Consider the following 23,718-nt stretch of genomic DNA (forward strand, 5'->3'; position numbering starts at 1 on the left):
TCTATTTTTTTTTAAGGGAATGTTTTTATTTTTGTTTTCTTAAAAATACTTGAACTATTTTCGTCTGTGTTATACTTTACTATGTCAATTAGGGGTACATTCATTAAAAGTAACAGAGACTTACTTGGCTAACTTACGCACAAATGGAATTTTTTGGTTCACTTAGCTCTAGGAGTATATCAGCCATTAGCTGTATTAAGGTCTCTGTTCTTACCATCTCTTGGGTAAGAACATCATGTAGGGTCTCTCTACATGGTGAGCATATTGGTGGCCAGTAGCCTGAGGCGCATCATACTAGATAAGAAATGTGGCAGAAAGACTGCTTCTTCAATATTTCTTGCAGTCAAGTTTCAGAGGGACCCTAAATGACCTTGGGTCATGTGCTCATCATTGAATGAATCCCTTTAGTCAAGGGAATGGGACACTCTGAGCATGTCAAGCCTCAGGCCACCCACATGCAAAGGGAAGAGAAAGGGAAGAGGGATCTTGCAAATCAGAGGAGGGAAGGGATATTATAGCAAACAGTAACATCAGGTTACACTTCATTTACAGAGAGACTTGTGGTAGTTTTGTGTTTTTTTAACTTTTTTTTTTGAAACTTGATTAAATGAGATGTATGTATGAAAGCCCTTGGGGCAGTACCTCGTGCTTAGAAGACTGGCTCTAAATCACAGCTAGAATTTAGTTACCTCACATGATAATGTAAAAGCTTGACTTAAAAAAAAATTCTTTATCTTGAATATAATTTAACATTTACAGAAAAGTTACAAGAATTGTACAAATAATTCTTGTGTGTTCTTTATCCAGATTCACTAGTTTAATATTTTGTCTTTTATACTTTACCATTGGCTCTCCTTTCTCTCTTTCTGTACACACATAAACATAATTTTTTTTTCCTGGAAGATTTGAGAGTAATTTGCAGACATACATCTTTAACTATAAATACATCAGTTGATTTCCTAAGAATAAGGATTTTCTATTATATTGCCATAATACATTGATCAAAATCAGAAAATCTAACATTGATGCAATACTATTATATAATCTACAGTTCATATTTAAATTTTAACAATTGTCCTAATAATGTCTTTTGTAGAAATTTGTTTTTGGTAGTACAGGATAACACATTGCTTTTGTCATGTCTCTTTGACTTCCTTTTATCTGGAACACCTCCTCAGTCTTACTTTTATGATCTTGATGGTTTTGAAGAATATAGGCCTGTTATTTTATAGAATGTCCCCCAATTTGTGTTTAATGTATCATCGCAATTAGATTCAATTTACACGATTTTAGCAGGAATACTCAGAGCATCAGATTGGGAGATTCATGATGTTGGTTTAACCCATTATTGGTGATGGTAACTCTAATTACTTGGTAAGTATTCATTAAATTAATCCACTGTGAATTTACTATTTTTTCCTTTTCATAAATAATTTGTGAGAGAATACTTTGAGACTATATAAAAATATTCTCTTCCTCATCAAACTTCCTCCCAGTCTCTTAGTGTCTATTGATGATTCTTGGCTGAATCATTTATAACTTAGATAGTTTGCCAAATGGTGATTTTTCTAAATCTATTGTTCCTTCCATATTGATTAGTTGATATTCTACTCCAAGAAGAGCTTCCTGTCCCATGCCATTTATTTATTTGTTTGTTTGGTCAGGTTAGACTCATAGATTTTTATTTTATTTCATGAATATTCTATTATTATCATTTTAAAATTTTGATTTAAAATTGTCCCATATTTGGCCAGTGTGTCCCCATTAATCCAGCCAATGATCTTTTTTTTTGTATGTGTCCTCATCATTTTTTGAGTACTTCCTTGTTGGCACAAGATATTCTAGGCTTATTTTGTACTTCCTTAGTCCCAGTCCCCAAATCAGCCATTTTCCAAGGAGACCTGTTCTTTTTCTGTTGGTTAGAGGTATTTAAAAAACAAGATAACAGTGCTAGCTGTGCTCATTCCAGTAGGATGTATTTGCTTCAAGGCCGTTTCAGCAGACAGAGCCGAGAACTATTAATATGAATGTGTATAAAAAATGCATATCTGTTACTATGTCTCTATGTCTTTCTATTTGTATTAAAAGCCATGAGTTCATTCTGATACTACAAATTCTAATTCAGCACCACAGGGTTAATTCTAGTCTTTCCTTTTTCTGTACTTGGAAACAGTAGAAAATCTGGTTCCCATTACTCTCAATATATTTGTTCATTTGTTTAATTCTATAATACACAGTAGTTTCAGAATTGCTAACCCATACTGCCTAAAAATTAATCTAATTAGAGTTCAATATTTGTTTACTGTTGTTTCTATCTTCAGACTGAGGATATAGAGTCAAAGTCTTGTGTTCAAAAGTTACTTGCATTGCCCCCCTGCCTAAGTGTGTTTATGTTATTCATTTGAAATGTAGGTAGGCATATGTATTTCTATTTGTTTTCCACTTAAGGTCTCCCTGTTTGCCATCTTACTGATGTGATTATTTTTTAGATACGTAAAACATTAACATGGATGCTTCCACAAAGTCAAAACTATATTAAAAAAATATACTGAGAAAAATGTCACTAACCTCATGCACTCAATCCCATACACCCTGTTTCTATTGATTCCCGGTAGGTAATGAATCTCTTTGGTTCTGCTTTGTCCTTCCTATGTTTCCTTTGGCAGAAATAAACAAATAGATGTATATTTTCTCATTTCTCATTTTTTATTACAGAAGGTAGCATACCATATATTTTGTTTACATTTTTTCGTTTAAACTCAACAGTATATGAGGATTCACTTTTATCTGGTGAATTTGGACAGTAAACATAATTAGTCCTGGTAATTTCTGTTGTCCAAGTGTTTCCCTGAATTTTTAACATTATGTATTCACACGTAATTAAAGAATGATTGCTTGGGTATCTGTTTCACATTGGCTTTCCATAAAACACTTTCTGATAAGAAAAAAATCTAAAGTAAAACAAATGTAATTTAAAAGATAAATTTGCAAGAGTAACAAGGGAAATATATTAAGACTCGAGAAACTTTAACATTTGGCTTTATTTTTAGGTTTACTAAACAAAGAAAAAAATAAGATAACATACCACAACTAGATGTAAGGAGAAGAGAGAACCAAAGTAGAGTAGTTGAGTATTTTCTCTTAGGCTAGGATGGGAGAATATCTGGGATCTTGTGAGAGTATGGGAAAAAAGGAAGATAGAGCAAAGAAAAGAAGTGGAAGGGTGAGACAGAAAGCAGCATCCAGAAATAAAAAATAAAGTTTCAAAGAAGGTAGATGCCATTGGAAGGTGGTCATGGTTTCTCCTGCCACATAAACATGTGAGGACATTTTACATATCAATACATGTTCTTTTTTTAACCAAATACTTTTTAAATTGTGGTAGAAAAAAAACACGTAACATGAGATCTACTCCCTTAAATTTTTAAATGTACTGTATAGTTGTATTAACTATAAGCACATTGTTGTACGCAGATCTCTAGAACTTGTACGTCTTGCATGATGTTAACCCAATACTTAAAAAAAAAATTCCTTCAAGATTTAATTCATTGTTTAAGGGTTTCTGTTTTCTCATTTTCTCCAACTTTATCTTCTTGGTTTTTCTCCCTCCAGGATGGCAGAGAAGGAAGTAACAGTTTTTGAATTTGTTCGTCATTCTTCCAGTGTTCCCTTTGTCTGCCTCCTTCCCTCTTCTGTATTAATGACAACACTGGAAAAAAAAAAAAAATCTCTGAGATTTGGGGCAGGTCCTGAAGTACACAGAGCAGACTTTTGCCAAGTATTTTGTCTCACCAATATTTTTCTCTTCAACATTATTTCCTCTTTTTAAATATTCATGAAGCTGTATAGTACCTTTTAGAGATGTTTCTTTAACAATTTGTTAAAGATTTACATATAAAAATAGTTGAATTATTTATTTGTTTATTTTTTAGAAACATGGTCTCACTCTGTCTCCCAGGCTGGAGTACAGTGGCGCCATCATAGCTCATTGCAGCCTCAAACTGCTGGGCTTAAGCAATCCTCCTGCCTCAGCCTCCTAAGTACCTGGGACTGCAGGTGTGAGCCACCATGCTCAGCTAATTTTAAAATTTTTTTAGAGATGAGGTCTCATTATGTGGCCCAGGCTGGTTTCGAACTCCTGAGGTGATCCTTCTGCCTTGGCCTCCCAAAGTGCTAGGATTACAGACATGAGCCACAATTCCTGGTGAAAAACTTAATTGAAATATTTAAAATGTACCAGGGGAACTTCCATGTAAAGGAATTTTGGTATAAAACCTTTTGTAAAGACATTAAACACTCCTTAAATTATATTTAGTGAAAGTTAATTTTTTTTACATTGTATTAGATATCTTAAAATAATTCACACATTCTATTATTGGTTAATATGTCCATTTTAAAATTTGTATATTCATTTTTTTTTGTATCAGAAGTTAGCCATTACAATCTGTTTGTGACTTTTCACAACCATTGCCAAAATGTTCCCGCTATTAAGCAGTCTGCAAAAGTACTTGTGTGCCCTTTTTCCTAACACCCTCTTCCAAATCTTCTCACGTTCCCATGGACATTTCGTAAGGCATTTTTAATTTTTAAAAATGTATTTCATATATTTTAAAACTCTACTTTTTCTGTTCCTTTTCTCATTTGTAACTTTTTCCTCTTTTTAGTTTGGATTGGTTTATTTTTTATTATATAACAAAAGATTAATTTTACTCCTCAGGGTTGAAATATCCATCTTTTTAATCCATATCATCTATTGCTTGTTTAATAAATGGATAAATGAATCATCCTGGTTACATTCTCTTTCCAACTCCAACCCCTAGCAAGTAACTGGAAATAAATTAATTGATCTCTAGTTTTGGTTTTGCATTTTAAAAACATTACAGAAAAGCTGGAAAAGTTATAGAGAATAAGAACCAAAATAGTTAAATGGATAATTATGGGCTTTAAATATTTGATTATAAATTTTATGTTTATACTTTACCTTGCTGTTTAAACAATTTATGACAATCAGACAAAATACAGAGGCCAAAGATTTATTGGGTGCCAAATCTAATAAAAAATGACCTCAGTTGTCCCAGGATATGTCTTCTGTGAGGTTATGGGAAGCAAGAGTAATTTTAGCACTTGTCAGAAAAATCAATATTAGGTATTTTAGAATAAGAAATATCAGTGATCTAAAACATAAAATTTCTAAAAAATGGAGTAGGTTGAAAGACAATTTCTGGACTCCACATTTCCGATTAGGAGTTATTTGGCTTATCTCTTTAGTAATGGATTCATTCATTATGTACAGCAATTATGTGGATATTATGTGCCAGGTAGTATGCTAATATTTATTGAAACAGACCTGTATAAAGTAAATAATGGCCACATGATTAGCTTCCCCCTTACTATATGTCATCTTTACAGTTTCCTTTTTTGAGAGTTTCCCCCTTTTATTTTCTCTGTAAAGCAATGCATTAAAAAAGTATATCCAAATTAATTTTAATTTAGTCTCATAAAGAGAGTAATAATAGCACAAATTCAAAGTAATCTTGTTACATTAGAAAAATGACCCAGCAGTAAACATAAAATTAAAAGGAAGATATGGTAAAAAGTAGATGGAGCTAGTGGGTGGTTAGATGAAAGAAAAGGGTAGCTTATTGTTAAGAGCATAGAAAATGAATAATGGGTGAAGAAAGCCATCAAAATAAATGAGAGAGTAAGGAAAGTCAAAGTAGGCCATTTTTTGGTTTCTGAGTTGGTTAAATTTAACAAATGCTGATTATGTAAATACATTACTCCAAATAAAAATATGACAAAGACATGGTCTCCTGTCCTGAAAGGAATCACAGCCCAGTAAAAAATGCTACACCAGAGCTCCAATTAAAGTGTGCTGTGTATAGAAAAAAGGAAATGACTTTGTTGGTGGAAATGGGTAGGTGGCACAGGGTGTGAGGTATTAAATGTTTTAAAGCTATCTTAGGCATCTGACTTAAATATATTTTTAATGAATTGTTAATGTTAGGTTACAATCTTGAAAAGTCATAAGTGAAAGTGAATTTAAACAAAATAAATCCTCTGAGCCAAAATTTGATGAGGCAGCTATGTTATTCTTTTATTGTGAGAAAAACATATTTTTTTGATTTGGGGAGAAGTTTCTAGTTTTACTGTATGTCTTAGCCAATTTTGTGCTGTTATAACAGAATACCTGAGATAGGGTAATTTATAATAAGCATATTTATTTGGCCCACAGTTCTGGGGCCTGGGGAGTTCAAGGGCATGGTACTGTCATCTGCTCAGCATCTGGTGAGGGCCCTCTTGCTGCATCATCCCATGGCAGAAGGAAGATGGTGAGAGAGGTTGAAAGAGGGAAGGGGGCTGGACTCATGCTTTTATCAGGAATTCTCTCCTGTAATAACTAACCCACATCCTTGATAACAGCATTAATTCATTCATGAGGGCAGAGCCCTCGTGACCTAATCCCCTGCTAAAGGTCCTACCTCTTAACGCTGTTGCATTGAAGATTATGTTTCTAACACATGAACTTTGGGCGACATATTCAAAATGAAATTGGGGGGTCATATTCGAACCATAGCACTGTAATTTTATTATTTTATTATTAGCTACATATTACTAGACTTAATGATCATTCAAAAGCCACGCTGATTATTTCTTATATTCTTTTATCACTTTTTTTTTTTTTTGGTAAGTAGAGATAGAGTCTTGCTCTCTTGCCCTGGCTAGAGTGCAGTGGTGTGATCATAGCTCACTGCAATATCAAACTGGACTCAAGTGATCCCCCTGTCTTAGCCTCCTGAGTAGCTGGGACTATAGGCGTGAGCCACCATGCTGGCTAATCTTTCTATTTTTTGTAGAGATGGAGTCTCACTCTAGCTCAGGCTGGTCTCGAACTGCCTACCTCAAGCGATCCTTCCGCCTTGGCCTTCCAGAGTGCTAGGATTACAGGCATGAGCCACTGCGCCTAGCCTCTTTTATCACTTATTCTTTGCACAGTTGATTTGTCCCATTGATATCACATATAATTTGCTTATGGCCTTTAGGAAGTTATAAGGTTTTTACTTTTTGCCTATATATGTCCTTTTTGAGGACAGCAATTAAGTGGCCTACTTTTTGTCTACACCTAGCACAGTGTAAGGCAAGTATTTTAAAACCTGGGACTATTCATTTTATTATTTTGGTTCTTCTTCTTTATACTTTTTTTAACTTTTCTATAGCCTGTTAAAAAAGTCACGACCATAAAACTCTGCTTAAATAGAAGGCTTTCTTGACAGTTCCCTTGACACTCCCCCCAACCATATGTATGACAGCAGAGTTTTATTGTCCCTCTGAACTATAATAGCACTACTTATGTCTATTATACTACTTGTTTCAAGGTTTACAATTCTTTTTTCGTGTCTGTTTTCCAATAGATTTGTTTGTTCCTGGAGATTAAGAATAATTATATTATTTGCTCTTATGCCTCCAGTGCCTAGTTACTATAACTAGTCTAGTAGTAAGTACTCAACTTATGTTTGTTGATTCAATAAATTAATTTAATAAAATAGATTTTTCAAATGTAATTTCTTTTAGGTAAATTTCATCTGATATCCAAGTTAGGAAGAGTGGAAAAAAGTGTAGAAGCTCACTGTGGAGCTGTACTTGCAGGAAGATGGAATTATGAAGGAACAGCATTAGTTACAGGTAAGTTATTTGCAAAAATAAAATTTGACATGAATTTTTTTAAAGAAAAATTTCCAAAGAAACAGAATATTTTTGTTGTACAATATTGTCTTTTACTGTCTAATAGCAAATAATTGGCATAGTATTTATCTAGACCACTATGTAAATGTTATAACTCAGCATGTCATATTAATTGTTAGTTTTCTTATATTATTTTTGGAGACTATCCTATAAAAGAAAGCTTTAGAAGTGGTCAAATATGTGATAAGTAAAAGTTGTAATTCTTTAAAATTCTAAAATTTAAAATATTCTCATTTTATCCCCCTTCTGTCTCTTTTCTATCCCCTGCCCTACTCCAAAGAGCTTTATCTTCACCTATTGCATTAGTTATCTATTGCTGCATAACAAATTACTCCAATGGTTAGTGCCTTAAAATGCCAAACATACAGTATCTGACAGTTTCTGTGGGTTAGGGAGCAGTTTAGGTAGGTGGTTCTGTCTAACTCAGAGTCTCTCATGAAGTTCCAGTAAGGTTGTTGAATGGGGCTGAAGCCTTGACTAGGGTTTGGAGAATCCACTTCCAAGATGGCTTATTCACATGGCTGTTGGCAAGAGGCCTTAGTTCCTCTCTGGCTTTGGCAGGAGACCATAATTCCTTGCCACATGGTCTTCTCCATAGGGCTGCTTAAGTGTTTTTATTAATACAGCATGACAGCTGGCTTCTCCCAGTGAACAAAAAGAAAGAAAGAGAGAAGCTACAGTATCTTTTGTGACGCACACTCAGAAGTCATACTCCATAATTTTCGTTACATTCTGTTTGTTAGACGAAAGTCACTAAGTACAGCCCATACTGAAAGAGAAGGGAATTAAACTGCACCTCTTGAAAGGAAGAATAATGAAGAATTTGTAGATATGTTTTAAAACTACCATACCATCTGCACTGTTACCACTTCTATTCAACATGGTACTGGAAGTCCTTGCCAGAGCAATCAGGGAAGAGAAGGAAATAAAGGGTATTCAAATTAGGAAAGAGGAGGTCAAACTATCACTTTTCTTGCTGATGATACAATTTTGTATCTAGAAAAATCCCAAAGACTCCACAAAAAGACTCCAAGAGTTGATAAATAAATTCACTGAAGTGTCAGGTTACAAAAATTAGTGCACACAAATCAGTAGCATTTCTATATACCAATGACAGTCAAGCTGAGAATCAAATCAAAGACTTAATACCATTCACAATAGCTACAAAGAAAATAAAATATTAGGAATATACTTAAGCAAGGAGGTGAAAGATCTCTATAAGGAAAAGTATGAAATACTGATGAAAGAAATCATAGATGACACAAACAAATGGAAAAACATATTATGCTCATGGATCGGTAGAATCAACATTATTAAAAGTCCATACTGCCCAAAGTGATTTACAGATTCAAGGCAATCCCCATCAAAATACCAATGTCATATTTCACAGATCTGGAAAAAATAATTCTGTGTTTCATTTGTAACCAAAAAGAGCCTGAATAGCCAAAGCAATCCTAAGCAAAAAGAAAAAATCTGGAGGCATCACACTACCACACTTATACTACAGGGCTATAGTAACCAAAATAGCATGGTATTGGTATAAAAGTAGAGACATAGACCAATGGAACAGAACAGAGAACCCAGATATAAAACCATATACCTACAACTAACTTATCTTCAACACACCAGACAAAAACATACACTGAGGAAAGAAAGCCCTGTGCAATAAATGGTGCTGGGAAAACTGTATAGGCACAGGCAGAAGGATGAAATAGGACCCCTATCTCTTGCCATATACAAAAGTTAACTCAAGATGGATAAAAGACGTAAATGTAAGGCATGAAACCATAAAAATTCTAGAAGAAAGTGTAGGGAAAACTCTTCTAGACAGTGGTCTTGGCAAAGAACTTATTACTAAGACCTCAAAGGTAATTTCAGCAACAACAAAAGTAAATAAATGGGACTTGATTAAATTAAAAAGTTTCTGCACAGCAAGGGAAATAATCAACAGAGCAAATAAACAACCTACAAAATAGGAGAAAATATTCACAAATTATACATCCAATACAGGGCTAGTATCCAGAATCTACAAAGTACTCAAACAAATCAGCAAGAAAAAAACAACCCCATTAAAAAGTGGTCAAAAGACATAACAGAAGTTTTTCAAAAGAAGTTAGACAAATGGCCAACAAAAATATGAAAAAATACTCAACATCACTAATCATTAGAGAAATGCATATTTAATCCACAATGAAATATCACCTTATCTCTGTCAGAATGGCTGTTATTAAAAAGTCTAAAAACAATAGATGCTGAAGTGGGTGCACAGAGAACGGAATGCTTATACACTGTTGGTGGGACTGCAAATTAGTACAACCGCTATGGAAAACAGTATGGAGATTCCTCAAAGAAATAAATATAGACTTACCATTGGACCCAGCAATCCCACTACTGGGTATCTACCCAAAGGAATAGAAGTCATTTTATCAAAAAGACACCTGTACTTGAATGTGTATTGCAGCACAATTCACAGTCGCAAAGATGTGGAATCAACCTGTGTGCCAATCAATTCATGAGTGTATTTACAAAATGTGGTATATATATATATGCCATAAGTATTACTCAGCCATAAAAAGGAGTGAATTAATGTCTTTTGCAGAAATTTGGATGGAACTGGAGACCATTATCCTAAGTGAATTATTTCAGGAATGGAAAAACAAACACATGTATTCTCTAATTTGGAACTAATCGATGAGCACGTATAGGCACAGAGAGAAGTAAAAGTCATTGGAAATCAAGGAGGGGGGAAGGGGTAAAAACCTACTTATTAGATACAATGAACACCATTTTGATGATGGGCACACTAACAGCCGTGACTTAAGCATCATGAAAGCTATCCACGTAATGAAAACATTTGGATCCCCTTAATATTTTCAAAACAAACAAAACCGTCATACCTATCCTTTTGGGCCTTCTCTAGGACTTTTCTCAGTGAATTGTCCCTTCTCCTGCCTATATCTTTAACCTCTACTTTTCCAGTGGTTTCTTTGTCAGCATATAAATGTGTTCATACATCACTCATGTTAAAAATTAAGAAGAAAGAAATAAAAATCCCTCCCTTAACAAACAACTTTCTCTAGCTACAACATCTTCTTTCTTTCTTCCCTTTTTAACCTAGCTGTTCAAAAGAGTAGTCTATTACCTCACCATATTCAGTTCCCAACTCACTGAAATATGGCTACAGCACTTCTTATTACACTGAAAACAATTTTCTTAGAATTCTATGATGGAGATTGCAGTGACAGTGGAAACATTATTTGAATAATATACTCATAAGTCTTCTAAGATTGAAGGAAAAAAAAATTTTAGTTATGAAAGTAAGGCTACTTTGATAAGGTTGTTTCAAAGTAATTTCTATTAAATTTAAAGGTTGTAAAGCACTCAGTCATTTAATTAAAGTTAATTGTATCTGAATTTTAAATATGCAATAATATAGATACTGTTGATTTTGTGTGCAAATTTAATGTTCAAATTTATTTTCTATAGATAAAAGTATTAATTAATTTTTTCCCTGTACAGTTGGAGAAGATGGACAAATAAAAATTTGGTCAAAGACTGGGATGCTTAGATCAACTTTAGCTCAGCAAGGTATGTTTTAGAATTGATAATTTTATTTTTGACAATTGTAAAATACAAAAATGCCTTAACATTTAATATAGTAATTGAGAGTGACTTTGGTCAAGTTCAAAACCTGAAATCTCTTATTTCTATTTATACTTTTTCTTCTTACTTTCTGTGATGCCTGATGCCTGATGGACCACAGTAACCATATTATTCAGGCTAGGAAATATAAGAAATACTAAAAGGCTTTTACTTTACATTGGCAAATCTATATAAAGGCAGTTACAGGCTAAATAGTTTTAAAAAAATAATTCTGAAGCATTTGAAGCATATCTTCTATAGAATAGGGTTTGGTGTCTAGTTAAGTAAATCATAGTCAGAAAAGACATTGAGTATCTCCTTACTTAAGAAGCCCCAATAACTTCATGATATTAGCACTCTTTCCAAATTATGTTTTATGTTTGATCTCTATACTAATGGAGGGGAATAGACGTGCTGCTGAGCTGAAACTTGGTAAACCACACTATTTAGAGGAACATCTCAGTTTTCCGTGCTAATAGAAAGAAGTGGCCATAAAGTCAATCCAGTGGTCATTCCTGTTGGGATTCAGATTATATATGATTTTTTTCTGTGTGACAGATTAATTTTCCTAATTAGATGTTTTGTTTTGTTTTTGAGATGGTGTCGCCCTAACATTGCCCAAGCTGGTCTGAAACTCCCAGGCTCAAGTGATCCTCTCACCTCAGCATCCCAAGTTGCTAGGACTATGGGTGTACACCACTATGCCTGGCCTACCTAGAAACAGTAAAACAGTTTTAATTTTTACCTGAGCATGTATCAACTGATCTTTAGAGACAGGTTGCCAAAAAAACTTGCAAACTATTCTTCAGAATTATATGATAAAGTTATACTGTGAAGCATCTTTAATAACTGACTGCCAAAAGTTTCCAGATTTCACTTTAAAAACCATGTTTACCCTTAAGATAACGTTCAAACGATTTACATTTCTTTAGCTACATATTGACAGAATGTTAGCAAAGTTAAACAGACATACTAGGAAGTTTTTCTTTTCTGAGATTAAATGTTTGCTATAGATCATCTCCAATTGATATTTATCCATGAGTAGAAAATTTAGAGTTCATAGAAGCATTCATAGATGAATTTCAGTTAAAGAAAAAGTCAATTTATTGTTACTTTTAATAAAATGTACTTTTAGAAAGTAAATCTTACTTTAATCTTCTAGTAGACATGGGAATTTACTTTCGAGTTTGTAGATTTTTCTGTTAAGGCTAATTATTTGACATTCTCACTTAGTGATAATGACTTAATGAGCAATTGACAGAATTCTTCCAGAGACCACTGGCCTCTTGGAAGAAGTGCAAGAAATTCAAGTTGTGGTGCTGAGGCTGCAGTTCTTTTCAACTGTTGCTGCTGCTGAGACATACCCCTTTTTACTTTCTTCTTCTTATTATTTTTTATTTTTATTTTTAGGTAAACAGGGTCTCGCTCTGAACAGCCCAGGCTGGAGTGCAGTGGCACAATCATAGCTCACTGCACCTTCAAATCTGTGGGCTCAAAGGATCCTCCTACCGCAAACTTCCAAGTACCTGGGACTACAGGCATGTGCCACCATGCCTGGATAATTTTTTTTTTTTTTTTTTTTTTACCATTTACTAGGGATAGGGTCTTGCTATGTTGCCCAGAATAGTCTCTAATTCCTGGCCTCAAGTAATCCTCCTGCCTTGGCCTCCCAAAGTTCTGGCATTATAGGCAGGAGTCACTAAACTCAGCCATTTTTTCCCTTTCCTTTCTCTTTTTTCTAATAATTTGTTGCTCACAGATAACAGATCTTCAGAGAAATTCTGAAAACTTATCTCACTAGGTACCATAGAAGAGACTTTTTTCTTTCCTTTGTTTTTTTTTTTTTTATTTTAATAGATTTAGCAGGTCAAGTTGAGTTCCATTACATGCATACATTGTATAGTGGTGAAATCTGGTCATCACCCCAAAACTGTACTTTGTACCCCACAGGTGATTTTTCATCCCTCTCCCTCTCCCCTCTTTCGAGTCTCCAGTGTCCATCGTACCACTCTGTGTGCCCTTCTGTAGCCATAGTTTGGCTCCCACTTATAAGTGAGAACATGCAGCATTTATTTTTCTGTTCCCTGAGTTACTTCAGTTAGGATATTGGCCTCTAGTTCCATCCAAGTTGTGGCAGAAGACATTATTCATTCTTTCCTGTTCCTGAGTAGTACTCCGTGGTATATATACATACCACATTTTCTTTATTCACTCATCAATTGATGAGCACTTAGGTTGATTCCATATTTTTGCAATTGTGAATTGTAGCATTACGTCTTTTTGATAGCCAGTAGTGGGACTGCAGGAACAAATGGTACATCTCCTTTTAGTGCTTTGAGAAATCTACATAGAGTTTGTACTAGTTTACATTCCTACCAACAGTGTATAAGTGTTCCCTTTTCACTGTATCCAAGCCCCACATTTATTGTTTTTTGAGTTTTTAGTAATGGCCATTCTAATTGAAATAAGATGGTATCTCATTGTGGTTTTAATTTGCATTTCCTTGATGATTAGTGATGTTGAGCATTTTTTGGCCATTTGTATATCTTCTTTTGAAAAATTCTTGTTCATGTCATTTACGTACTTTTTAATGGAGTTTGTTTTTTTCTTCTTGAGTGGTTTGTGTTCCTTGTAGATTCTGGATGTTAGTCCTTGTTGGACATATAGTTTGCAAATATTTTCTCCCATTCTATAGGTTGTTTATTTACTCTTTTGATTATTTCTATTGCTGTGTGGAAGCTTTGTAGTTTAGTTAAGTCCCATTTGACTATTTTTGTTTTTATTGCATTTGCTTTTGGAGTCTTAGTCATAAATTCTTTGATAAGGCCAATGTCCAGAAGAGTTTTTCCTAGGTTGTCTTCTAGAATTTTTATTGTTTCAGGCCTTATATTTAGGCCTATAATCTATCTTGAGTTAATTTTTGTATGTGGTGAGAGATAGGCATTTACTTTCATTCTTCTCTACATATAGCTACCCAATTTTCCCAGTAACATTTATTGAATAGTATGTCCTTTCCCCAGTGTCTGTTTTTCGTTTTTTTTGCTTTGTCAAAAATGAGTTGATTGTAGGTGTATAGTTTTATTTCTGCATTCTGTATTCTGTTTCATTGATCTATGTGTCTGCTTTTATGCCAGTACCATGCTGTTTTGGTTACTATAGCCTTGTAGTATAATTTGAACTCAGGTACTGTGATACCTCTAGTTATGTTCTTTTTGCTTAGGATTGCATGGGCTATTCAGGCTCTTTTTTTTTTTTTTTTTTTTTGTTGTTGTTGTTGAGACAGAGTCTCACTTTGTTGCCCAGGCTAGAGTGAGTGCCGTGGCGTCAGCTTAGCTCACAGCAACCTCAGACTCCTCGGCTTAAGCGATCCTACTGCCTCAGCCTCCCGAGTAGCTGGGACTACAGGCATGCGCCACCATGCCCGGCTAATTTTTTCTATATAGATTTTTAGTTGTCCATATAATGTCTTTCTATTTTTTTTTTTTTTTTTAGTAGAGACGGGGTCTCGCTCAGGCTGGTCTCGAACTCCTGACCTTGAGCAATCCACCCGCCTCGGCCTCCCAGAGTGCTAGGATTACAGGCGTGAGCCACCGTGCCCGGCCCAGGCTCTTTTTTGATTCCATATGAATTTTAGAATCGTTTTTTCTGATTCTGTGAAAAACAATGTTTGCATTTTGATGGGAATTTTATTGAATTTAAAGATTACTTTGGGCAGTGTGATCATTTTCACAATATTAATTCTTTGGATCCATGAGTGTAGGATGTTTTTCCACTTGTTTGTGTCATCTGCAATTTCTTTCATTAGTGATTTGTAGTTCTCTTTGTAGAGATCTTTCACCTGCTTGGTTAAATTTATTACCAGGTATTTTATTTTTCTTGCAGCTATTGTAATGGGATTAAGTTCTTCATTTGCTTCTGATCATGGCTGTTCTTGGTGTATAGAAATGCTATTGATTTTTGTACATTGATTTTATAACCGGAGACTTTGCTGAATTTATTTATCAAATCTAGGAATCTTTTGTAAGAGTCCTTAGGGTTTTCTAAGTATGAGATCATATCATCAGCAGAGATAATTTGACATCTTCTTTTCCAACTTATGTGGCCTTTATTTCTTTCTCTTGCCTGATCACTCTGGCTAAGACTTCCAGTATTATGTTGAATAGATGTGGTGACAGTGAGCATTCTTGTCTTGTTCCAATTCTCAGAGCAAATGCTTTCAACTTTTCCCCATTCATTATGATGTTTGTTGTGGGTTTGTCATGTATGGCTTTTGTTATATTGAGATATGTTCCTTCTATGCTGAGTTTTTTGAGGGTTTTTTATGGTGAAGGGATGCTGGATTTTATCAAATGCTTTTTCTACATCTATTGAGATGATCATATGGTTTTAGTTTTAAATTCTGTTTATGTTGTGAATCACATTTATTTATTTATTTTCTGAGACAGGGTCTCATTCTCTTGTCCGGGCTAGAATGCAGTGGCCTGATCATAGCTCACTGCAGCCTTGAACTCCTAGGCTCAAGCAATCCTCCCACTTCAGCCTCCCAAGTAGCTAGGACTGCAGTTACATGCTACCACACCTGGCTGATTTTAAATTTTTTTGTAGAGATGAGGTCTCACTGTTGCCCATTCTGTTCTTGAACTCCTGGCCTCAAGCGATCCTCCCACCTTGGCCTCTCAAAGTGCTCAGAATACAAGTATGAGCTATTGAATCCAGCCCAGTTTGCATATGTTGAACCACCCTTGCATCCCTGGGATGAAACCCACTTCATTGTGGTGAATTATCCTTTTCATGTGCTGTTGAATTTGGTTTGGTAGTATTTTGTTGAGGATTTTTGCCTCTATGTTCATCAGAGATATTCTATAATTTTCTTTTCTTGTTGCATCTTTTTCTGGTTTTGGTATCAGCGTGATGTTGGCATCGTAGTATGAAGGATTCCCTCCTTCTTAGTTTTTTGGAGCAGTTTCAGTAGGATTGGCACCAATTCTTACTGTATGTCTGGTAGAATTTGGCTGTGAATCTGTCTGCTTCTGAGCTTTTTTTCTTGGGACTTTTTTTTATTACAGATTCCATCTTGCTACTTATTTTTGGTCTATTCAGGAGTTCTGTTTCTTCCTGGCTCAAATTTGGTAGGTTGTATGTTTTCAGGGATTCACCCATTTCTTCTAGGTTTTCTAGTTTGTGAGTGTACAGTTGTTCATAATAGTCTCTGATGACTTTTTGTATTTCTGTGGTATCAGTTGTATTGTCTCCTTTTTCATTTCTGATTGTGTTTATTTGGATCCTCTCCTTTTCTTGGTTAGTTTAGTTTAGCTGGTGGTTTATCAATTTTGTTTATCTTTTTGAAGAAGCAACTTTTTGTTTTGTTAATTGTTTGTATTGTTCTTTTTGTCTCAATTTTATTTAGTTCTGCTCTGATCTTCATTGTTTTTTTCTTCTACTAGCTTTGGGTTTGGTTTATTCTTATTTTTCTAGTTCCTTGATGTTTCAAAAATTTTTAAATTTCTATCTTTATTTCTTCATTGACCCAGTAATCATTCAGGAGCATGTTATTTAATTTCTAAGTATTTGTGTAGCATGTGAAGTTCCTGTTCATATTGATTTCTAGCTTTATTCCATTGCAGTTAAGATAGTTGATATGATTTTTGATTTTTAAAAATTTGTTAAGATTTGGGTCCTAAAATGTGGTCTATCTTGTAGAATGTGATGATGAAAAGAATATATATTCCATAGTTGTTGGGTGAAATGTTCTGTAAATGTTTGTTAAGTCCATTTGGTCCAAAGTCCAATTTAAATCCAATGTTTCTTTGTTGATTTTCTGTATTGATGATCTGTCTGTTGGTGTGAGTGGGGAGTAAGAGTTTAAGTCCCTTGCTATTATTGTGTTGCTGTCCATCTCTTTCTTTAGGTCTAGTATATTTATTTTGTGAATCTGGGTGCTCTGATGTTAGGTACATACATATTTAGAATTGTTATATCCTTTTGCTGAATTGATCCCTTTATCATTATATAATGACCTTCTTTGTCTTTTTTTACTGTTTCTGGTTTAAAGTCTGTTTTATCTGATATAAGTTTAGCTACATGGATATCTTTTTCTACCCTCTTACTTTCAGTCTATACGTGTCTTTATGGGTGAGGTGAGTTTTTTATAAGCAGCATATAGTGAGATCATTTTTTTTAATCAATTCTGCCAATCTATATTTTTTAAGTGGAGCATTTAATCCATTTATGTTCAAGGTTAACATTGATAGGTGAGACTCTATTCTTATCATATAGTTAGTTGATTTCTAGTTGTTTTATAAATTCTTTGTTTCTTTTTCTCTGTCTTTTTGTCTTTGTGGTTTGCTGAACTTATGGCATATTTAATTCCTTTCTCTTATTCCTTTGTGTGAGTGCTTTATTAGACCTTTGAGTTTTATCTTTTTGTGTGTTTTCATGATGATGAATATTTACCTTTCATTTCCATGTTTAAGACATCATTGAGCATTTCCTGTAGGACCAATCTACTGGTGACAAATTCTTTCAGCATTTGCTTCTCTGGGAAAGACTTTATTTCTCCTTCACTTATGAAGCTTATTCTGGCAGGATATAAAAATTGTTGACTGGCTGTTTTTTTCTTTCAGCACGTTGAACATGCCATCCATCTCTTCTGGCCTAGAAGATTTCTGCTGAGAGGTCTGCTGTTAGTCTGATGGGGTTTCTTTCATAGGTGACTAGACGATTTTCTCTTGCTAATTTTAAAATTCTTTCACTTCAACTTTAGTCATTCTGATTATAACATGCTGTGGATAAGTCCTTTTTGCAGTGTATTTGCCTGGGGATTGTTGGGCCTTATCCATCTGAATGTCTAACTGTCTTGCTCAGCCTGGGAAGTTTTCATTGATTATTTTGTTAAATAGGGTTTCTAAACTTTCTGATCTCTTTTCTCCCTTGGGAATACCAATAATTCATAAGTTAGGTTGCTTTATGTAGTCCCAGACATCTTGAAGGCTTTGCTCATTCTTTCTAATTCTTTTTTACTTTTTTTTTGTCTGACTAGATTATTTCAAAAGATCTGTCTTCAAGTTCTGAGATTCTTTCATGCTTAATCTAGTCTATTTTTGAAGGTTTCATATGTGTTTTGTATTTCCTTCAATGAATTTTTCAGCTCCAGAATTTCTGGTTGTTGTTTTTTATAAATCAATATTTATCGCCTTGGTAAATTTCTCATTCATATCCTGAATTGATTTCTTTGTATTGGCTTTCAGAGTTCTCTTGCATCTCATCAAGCTTCTTTGGAATCAATATTTGGAATTCTTTGTCTGGCATTATTATTATTATTCTTTTTCATTGGGATCCATTGCTGGACAATTGTTATGGTCCTTTGGTGGTATCATATTTCCTTGCTTTGTCACATTTCCTGTGTTTTTCTGTTGATATCTGCGCATCTAATGTAGCAGTTGCTCATTCCAATTTTTTGAACTTGCTTTTGAAGGGGAAATTTTTTCTCTGAAGATGTTTATATGTTGTTGGTTGAGGAAGACACTTTGGCTTTGATTTTGGGTACCTACAGTAGTGTGTTCTTTGTATGATTTCACAGGCAGTACACAGGGTCAGCGGTATCTGTGATTTCCTTGGTGGCTTAGGGGATACAGTTATTAGCTGAGGCTGTGGTGAAGTTTTTCTGGGGACTTTAATGTCAATTTAGCCAATCTTTGGGCCCCAGTGATAGAAGCAGCAGCTGAGTATGCCTGATTTTAGGGCTCAGGGCAGATTATGCTGGCAGCAGTGTTAGTGTGTCCTGAGGGGCCAATTCTTGGGCCTTCAGGTGGCTTGCTCAGAAGCTAGTAGTTTGGAGCAGAGGCCCAGGTATGTGGGTGGTTTCTCAGGCCCCTAAGTAGCTGGTATGATGTGGGAGGGGTGGCAGTACCAGTGGCAAAGCCACTCACTGGGACTCACTGGGTCTGTGTTGGTGTTACTAGTAGCTACAGTGGGTTGGGAAGGGCAGTCCTGAGTCCCACAGCTGCCTGTAACAAGGTGGGCCCATTTTCCTGAATGTGCTTAGGAGAGCTTGGTCTCCACTGTCCCTTATTGGCTGGGTGGTGGCTACAGCCACTTCACCTTGAACTAGACCCAAGGGCGGGGTATGGCCCAGTGTTAAACTCTCAAAATGGTGTAGGCTGTGAGATAGGAATCAAAGAAGGGGGAGTTCCTTTCAGGCAAGCAGCATGGGCAAGAAACCATGGGGATTGCCTTCTGTGTGTTTCTAAGTCTCACAGAAGCCCGTAATAGGGCAGTGGGAATTGTTCTAGGTATATGTAGGAGAGTTTGGCCTCCTTGTCCCTCCTCAGCTTTAAAAATCTCAAAATGGCACCTTGGGCCTGTCTCCAGAGAGGATGAGGCCCTTTTCAGTCAGGCTGAGCTGGCAGGAAACTGTGGGAGTGCAGTTCGTTTGAGACTCAGTTCCATAGCAGCCAGTTGCATGATGGTGGGCACCATACTGGATGTATGCTGGAAAGCCTGGTTTCCTTGCCCTTCCCCAGCCAGTCAGGAGCTGCAGCTGTATCAGCCCAAACTCAGCCTGAGGGAAGGGGGCAGCCCAGTGTCAAATTTTCAAAATGGCACCTTGGGCCTGCTACCAGAAAGTCTGTGGCCCTACCCAGGCAAGCAGTGAGGGCAAGAAACTGTGGAAAATGCTGTCTGCTCACATCTCAGTCTCAACAGCAACCCACAGTGGAATGATGGGGACCTTCCCAAGGGTATGTGGGAGTGCCTGGACTCTTCTGGCCCTCATTGAGTATGCAATGGCTGTATGCATGCCCACAGTTCCCCAATTTCTAGGCTCTCAGATTGGTGCCCAGTTCAAGCTGCTCTAGGCTCAGATGCCTGTGGGATTCTGTGTGGATTCCCTTTATGGAGCAATGTCTCTATGCAATCTCCAGGCAGCTCCCTATGTTAGGCCCAAGAGCTGTGTGGGTTGGAGGATTCTCTTGTAACAAAGATCATAAAAGCTCGTATCAGAGTGTGGAGCCCTGGAGGCTTTACTTTACTATTTCCCTACATCTAGGATCCTCTCCTGGGTGTTAGCCAGTCCCCAGCCGGGTAAGTTGCCTTAAACCCTCTCCTTATCTACTTTGGTGCTTCCGTCGCTTCCCTAGTGAATCCTAGCATTCTCTTATAGACAATCTGTTTAAATTTGAGTATCTGTTTACTATTCTGGTTTCTCTCTATGGATAAGACACTACCTGTGTCTTGTCAATCATCTTGATCCTATGATCCTCTTCTATCATAGAAGATTTGAATTCTTTCCCAAGATCCTTCACCAAGGCCTCTTCATGCTCCTTCAATTTCTTTAAATTCTTCCCAATCATTTCCTTCCCCTTTACTACCCTTGGATTCACCATTTGGAACTTTCCAGAGTCTTAAGTGGAAACTTGGAATAAGTTGTTTAATATAAACATTGTTAATCCTAGAGGCTAGGTGATAATAGTGCTATTAGTTTAGTGTCATCGTTTACCTGTATGATGGATCTGGAAACCAAATTGCTACTTCTTTTACTCTTATGGGGAAAATGCAGTCAGAGTTCCCAAATTTGGAAAGGCAGGTTAGAAGCACATATCCATAAATGAAGGACTTTCTAGAAAATCAGAGGTTATAAATAGGGGACCTGTGGGCTGAATCTGGCTTACTAGTATGGTGCAGGCCCAATATTAACAATCAAGACATTTCACATACAAATGTGGATTCCCTGTTTCTCTTGAGAAATTGGAAGATAGACTTCAGTGAGTCTGCTTTCTGGCGTAAATATTGGTAGCAGTTGCAGTTACATAAAGGTGAAAGGTGAAGTTATAGGGGAAGTTGCCACCCCCAAGGGAGAGGTGGTTGAGGATACAAACTAAAAAAACAAATGCCTTTATTTACACTTTTTCTTTTACTGACTCTGTGACCTATATCACTGTGGAGCATGGAGTTGCTTTTTTGGGAATAAATCCTACTTGATTACCTGTTGTTAATATGTGTCTTCTACAAATAGAATGAAAGGGAAATCATTCTTGGTTTTTGAATTCTTAATGATTTGACCAAAAAAAAAAAAAAAGGTGCTTACTACCTTGAATAACATAGTAGGCAAAGGGTTGCTTATTGCATTACAAAGTAATTTCTGTAATGGTAGTAGTAGCTAACAGATAGGCTTCTATAATGCCAGACTCTAAGTACTTTACTTATATTCACTCAATATAGACCTATATTGTATTCAAGGCAAAGATTGCTAATGTTTCATTATCGTAGTGAGCAGTTTGTTTCAAAGCATTCTTAAAAACATATAAAAACAACATTTTAGGGGATACTTTTATAGTGTGAATGTGAAAAACATGGTATGTTTGACCATGTACTTCCTTAAAACAATTGAAATACATTTTTGTCTCCTCTTCTGTGGTTTAAAATGCCTTCAACAGGTTGAAAGAATTTAGATAATTTGTTTTACAGAGAGATAAGGGTCTGACATTTAACACAACCCCAGGTGCATGTGGTTTCTTAAAAAATGTCAAAAAGGTCACATGATTTTAGTGTACAAAGTCAGAAAAACAAGATCTTTTTGGGTGTCTTAACTGAAATGGAGTATAAATAAAAATTCCCTATATAAAAAGCAAGAAATTGTTTAATTATAAAACTATTTTTTGGTTTTTGTCCATTTTTGTTAAGGTTGAAATTAATATTAATAACATCTTGTTACATAATTTGTTAAACTCATTGTTTTAGAGTAATTCACTCTGAAGGCTAAATTTATTATTTCCATGCTGACTTTGCAAAGTGAAGTGTAGCACTGGGAATAATTCATGCTTTAATAAATATATTTTTTAAAACCATTTAAAATATTAGAGATGTGTTTCAAATGCTTATGGGATGGATTTCCTCATATTAGAAATTAATGTTTTCTTTGTGTAGCTAATTCATCCACTTTAAATAATGATCTTCATCAGAGCCACCCAAATTAGAAGTTGTATAGCTATGTATTTAATAGTTTATCTACTTTTAGATAAGAAAATGTTCACATATATAGTAGTTTCACACTTAATATTTTATTATAAATGTAAGAAATGAGTAAAATGAAGACATCGCTTAGTTTTTGATATTATATCCATTTTAAATTTTTAGTGGTTAGGGAGAGTTGAACTAATGAGACTTAGCTATTTATCTTGTTTTTAGTTGCTTATTTACCATAAAGAACTCCATGTTTGTTTCTATTGTTTGTATTTTTATTGAAGGAATATGGTTAAAAACCACATATCATAACAAAGGAATTATTTAACTTTTCCTCTATAAGCTTGTTTTGTTTTATACTACAAGTTATACCTGTTTCTTTGACATTATTATTTTTAAAAAATTGTTTGATAAGCAGGAAATAAATTGTATTCTTGTCCCCAGAGGGAAGATAAGTATTCTGAAGAAAGATTTATAAACAAGGAAATGGTGTCTTAGCTGACTTAATGGGGCCACAAATTAAATGTTAAAAGTTAAGAGGAAAGCGTCCCTAGTTCCTCATTCTGTACCCCAACTGTGCCTTTTACCACAACTAACGGCCTAAAGTCACATCCTGTATAACTCAATGGGAGTTGTATTTACTGAATTATTTCCTTGAGGGGAGATGTTTGTCATAGTTTTGTATACACTTCAGAAAAGTGTAATTTTACTGAATATATTCATGAAGATTTGATAGGCTATAAATTAAAATATATTAATTTACCTTTTTGCACAAAAATTATAACTATAACAATGGAAATAAAGAAAGCACCTATAATTCTACAACCCTTGCTAACAAGTAGCCCCCGCTTTGCAGTCCTTACCAAGAACCACGTTTGAAATACTTGAAATTTTTACTTAGTTTTTTAGGGAGTTTATTAAAATTGTTCATTTGGAGATTTACTTTTGAAGCCCAGGTCAGTTTCTGGTTACTCCCAGAAAATATTCCCAGAGAATGTATTTTTTAAGTACAAAGGAAGGAGAATGCCTTCTGAATTGGGTCATCTTACTGAGAAGAATTTCCATGGGTTCTTTTGATATGGAACAGTCCTAGATGTCATTGACTAAACACGATATTTAGATGCTTTATGATGTCTAACCTAAACTATGGAAAGGCATGCTTCCATTTTTTTTTTTTTTTCAGACTAGGTTTAAACTAGACTTTCTAACATCTATAAACTACTGGGACTTGCTCATAATTGAATTATGTTCTAATTAGGGAGAAAATGGCACAATAGAAGTAGGTGCCACTTGAACAGAAGCATTTGTCTTACTGAAATTTACTCCCTGTTGATTACAGCATTAGGTGGGTTTTTCATTTAATTAAGCAATTAA

General features: G+C 35.2%; 1 protein-coding gene across 1 annotated transcript in view; it reads left to right on the forward strand.

The window, feature by feature from the left end:
- IFT80 (intraflagellar transport 80) overlaps positions 1-23,718 on the forward strand; it is a 107,608-nt gene that overhangs the window by 3,081 nt on the left and 80,809 nt on the right. The window contains exons 3-4 of the mRNA XM_069472997.1: positions 7,573-7,683; positions 11,263-11,331. Of these exons, the coding sequence (XP_069329098.1) occupies positions 7,573-7,683; positions 11,263-11,331 (180 nt within the window). The remainder of the gene's footprint in view (positions 1-7,572; positions 7,684-11,262; positions 11,332-23,718) is intronic.

The sequence above is a fragment of the Eulemur rufifrons genome, chromosome 7 (assembly GCF_041146395.1).
Source record: "Eulemur rufifrons isolate Redbay chromosome 7, OSU_ERuf_1, whole genome shotgun sequence".
Taxonomy (NCBI): Eukaryota; Metazoa; Chordata; class Mammalia; order Primates; family Lemuridae; genus Eulemur; species Eulemur rufifrons.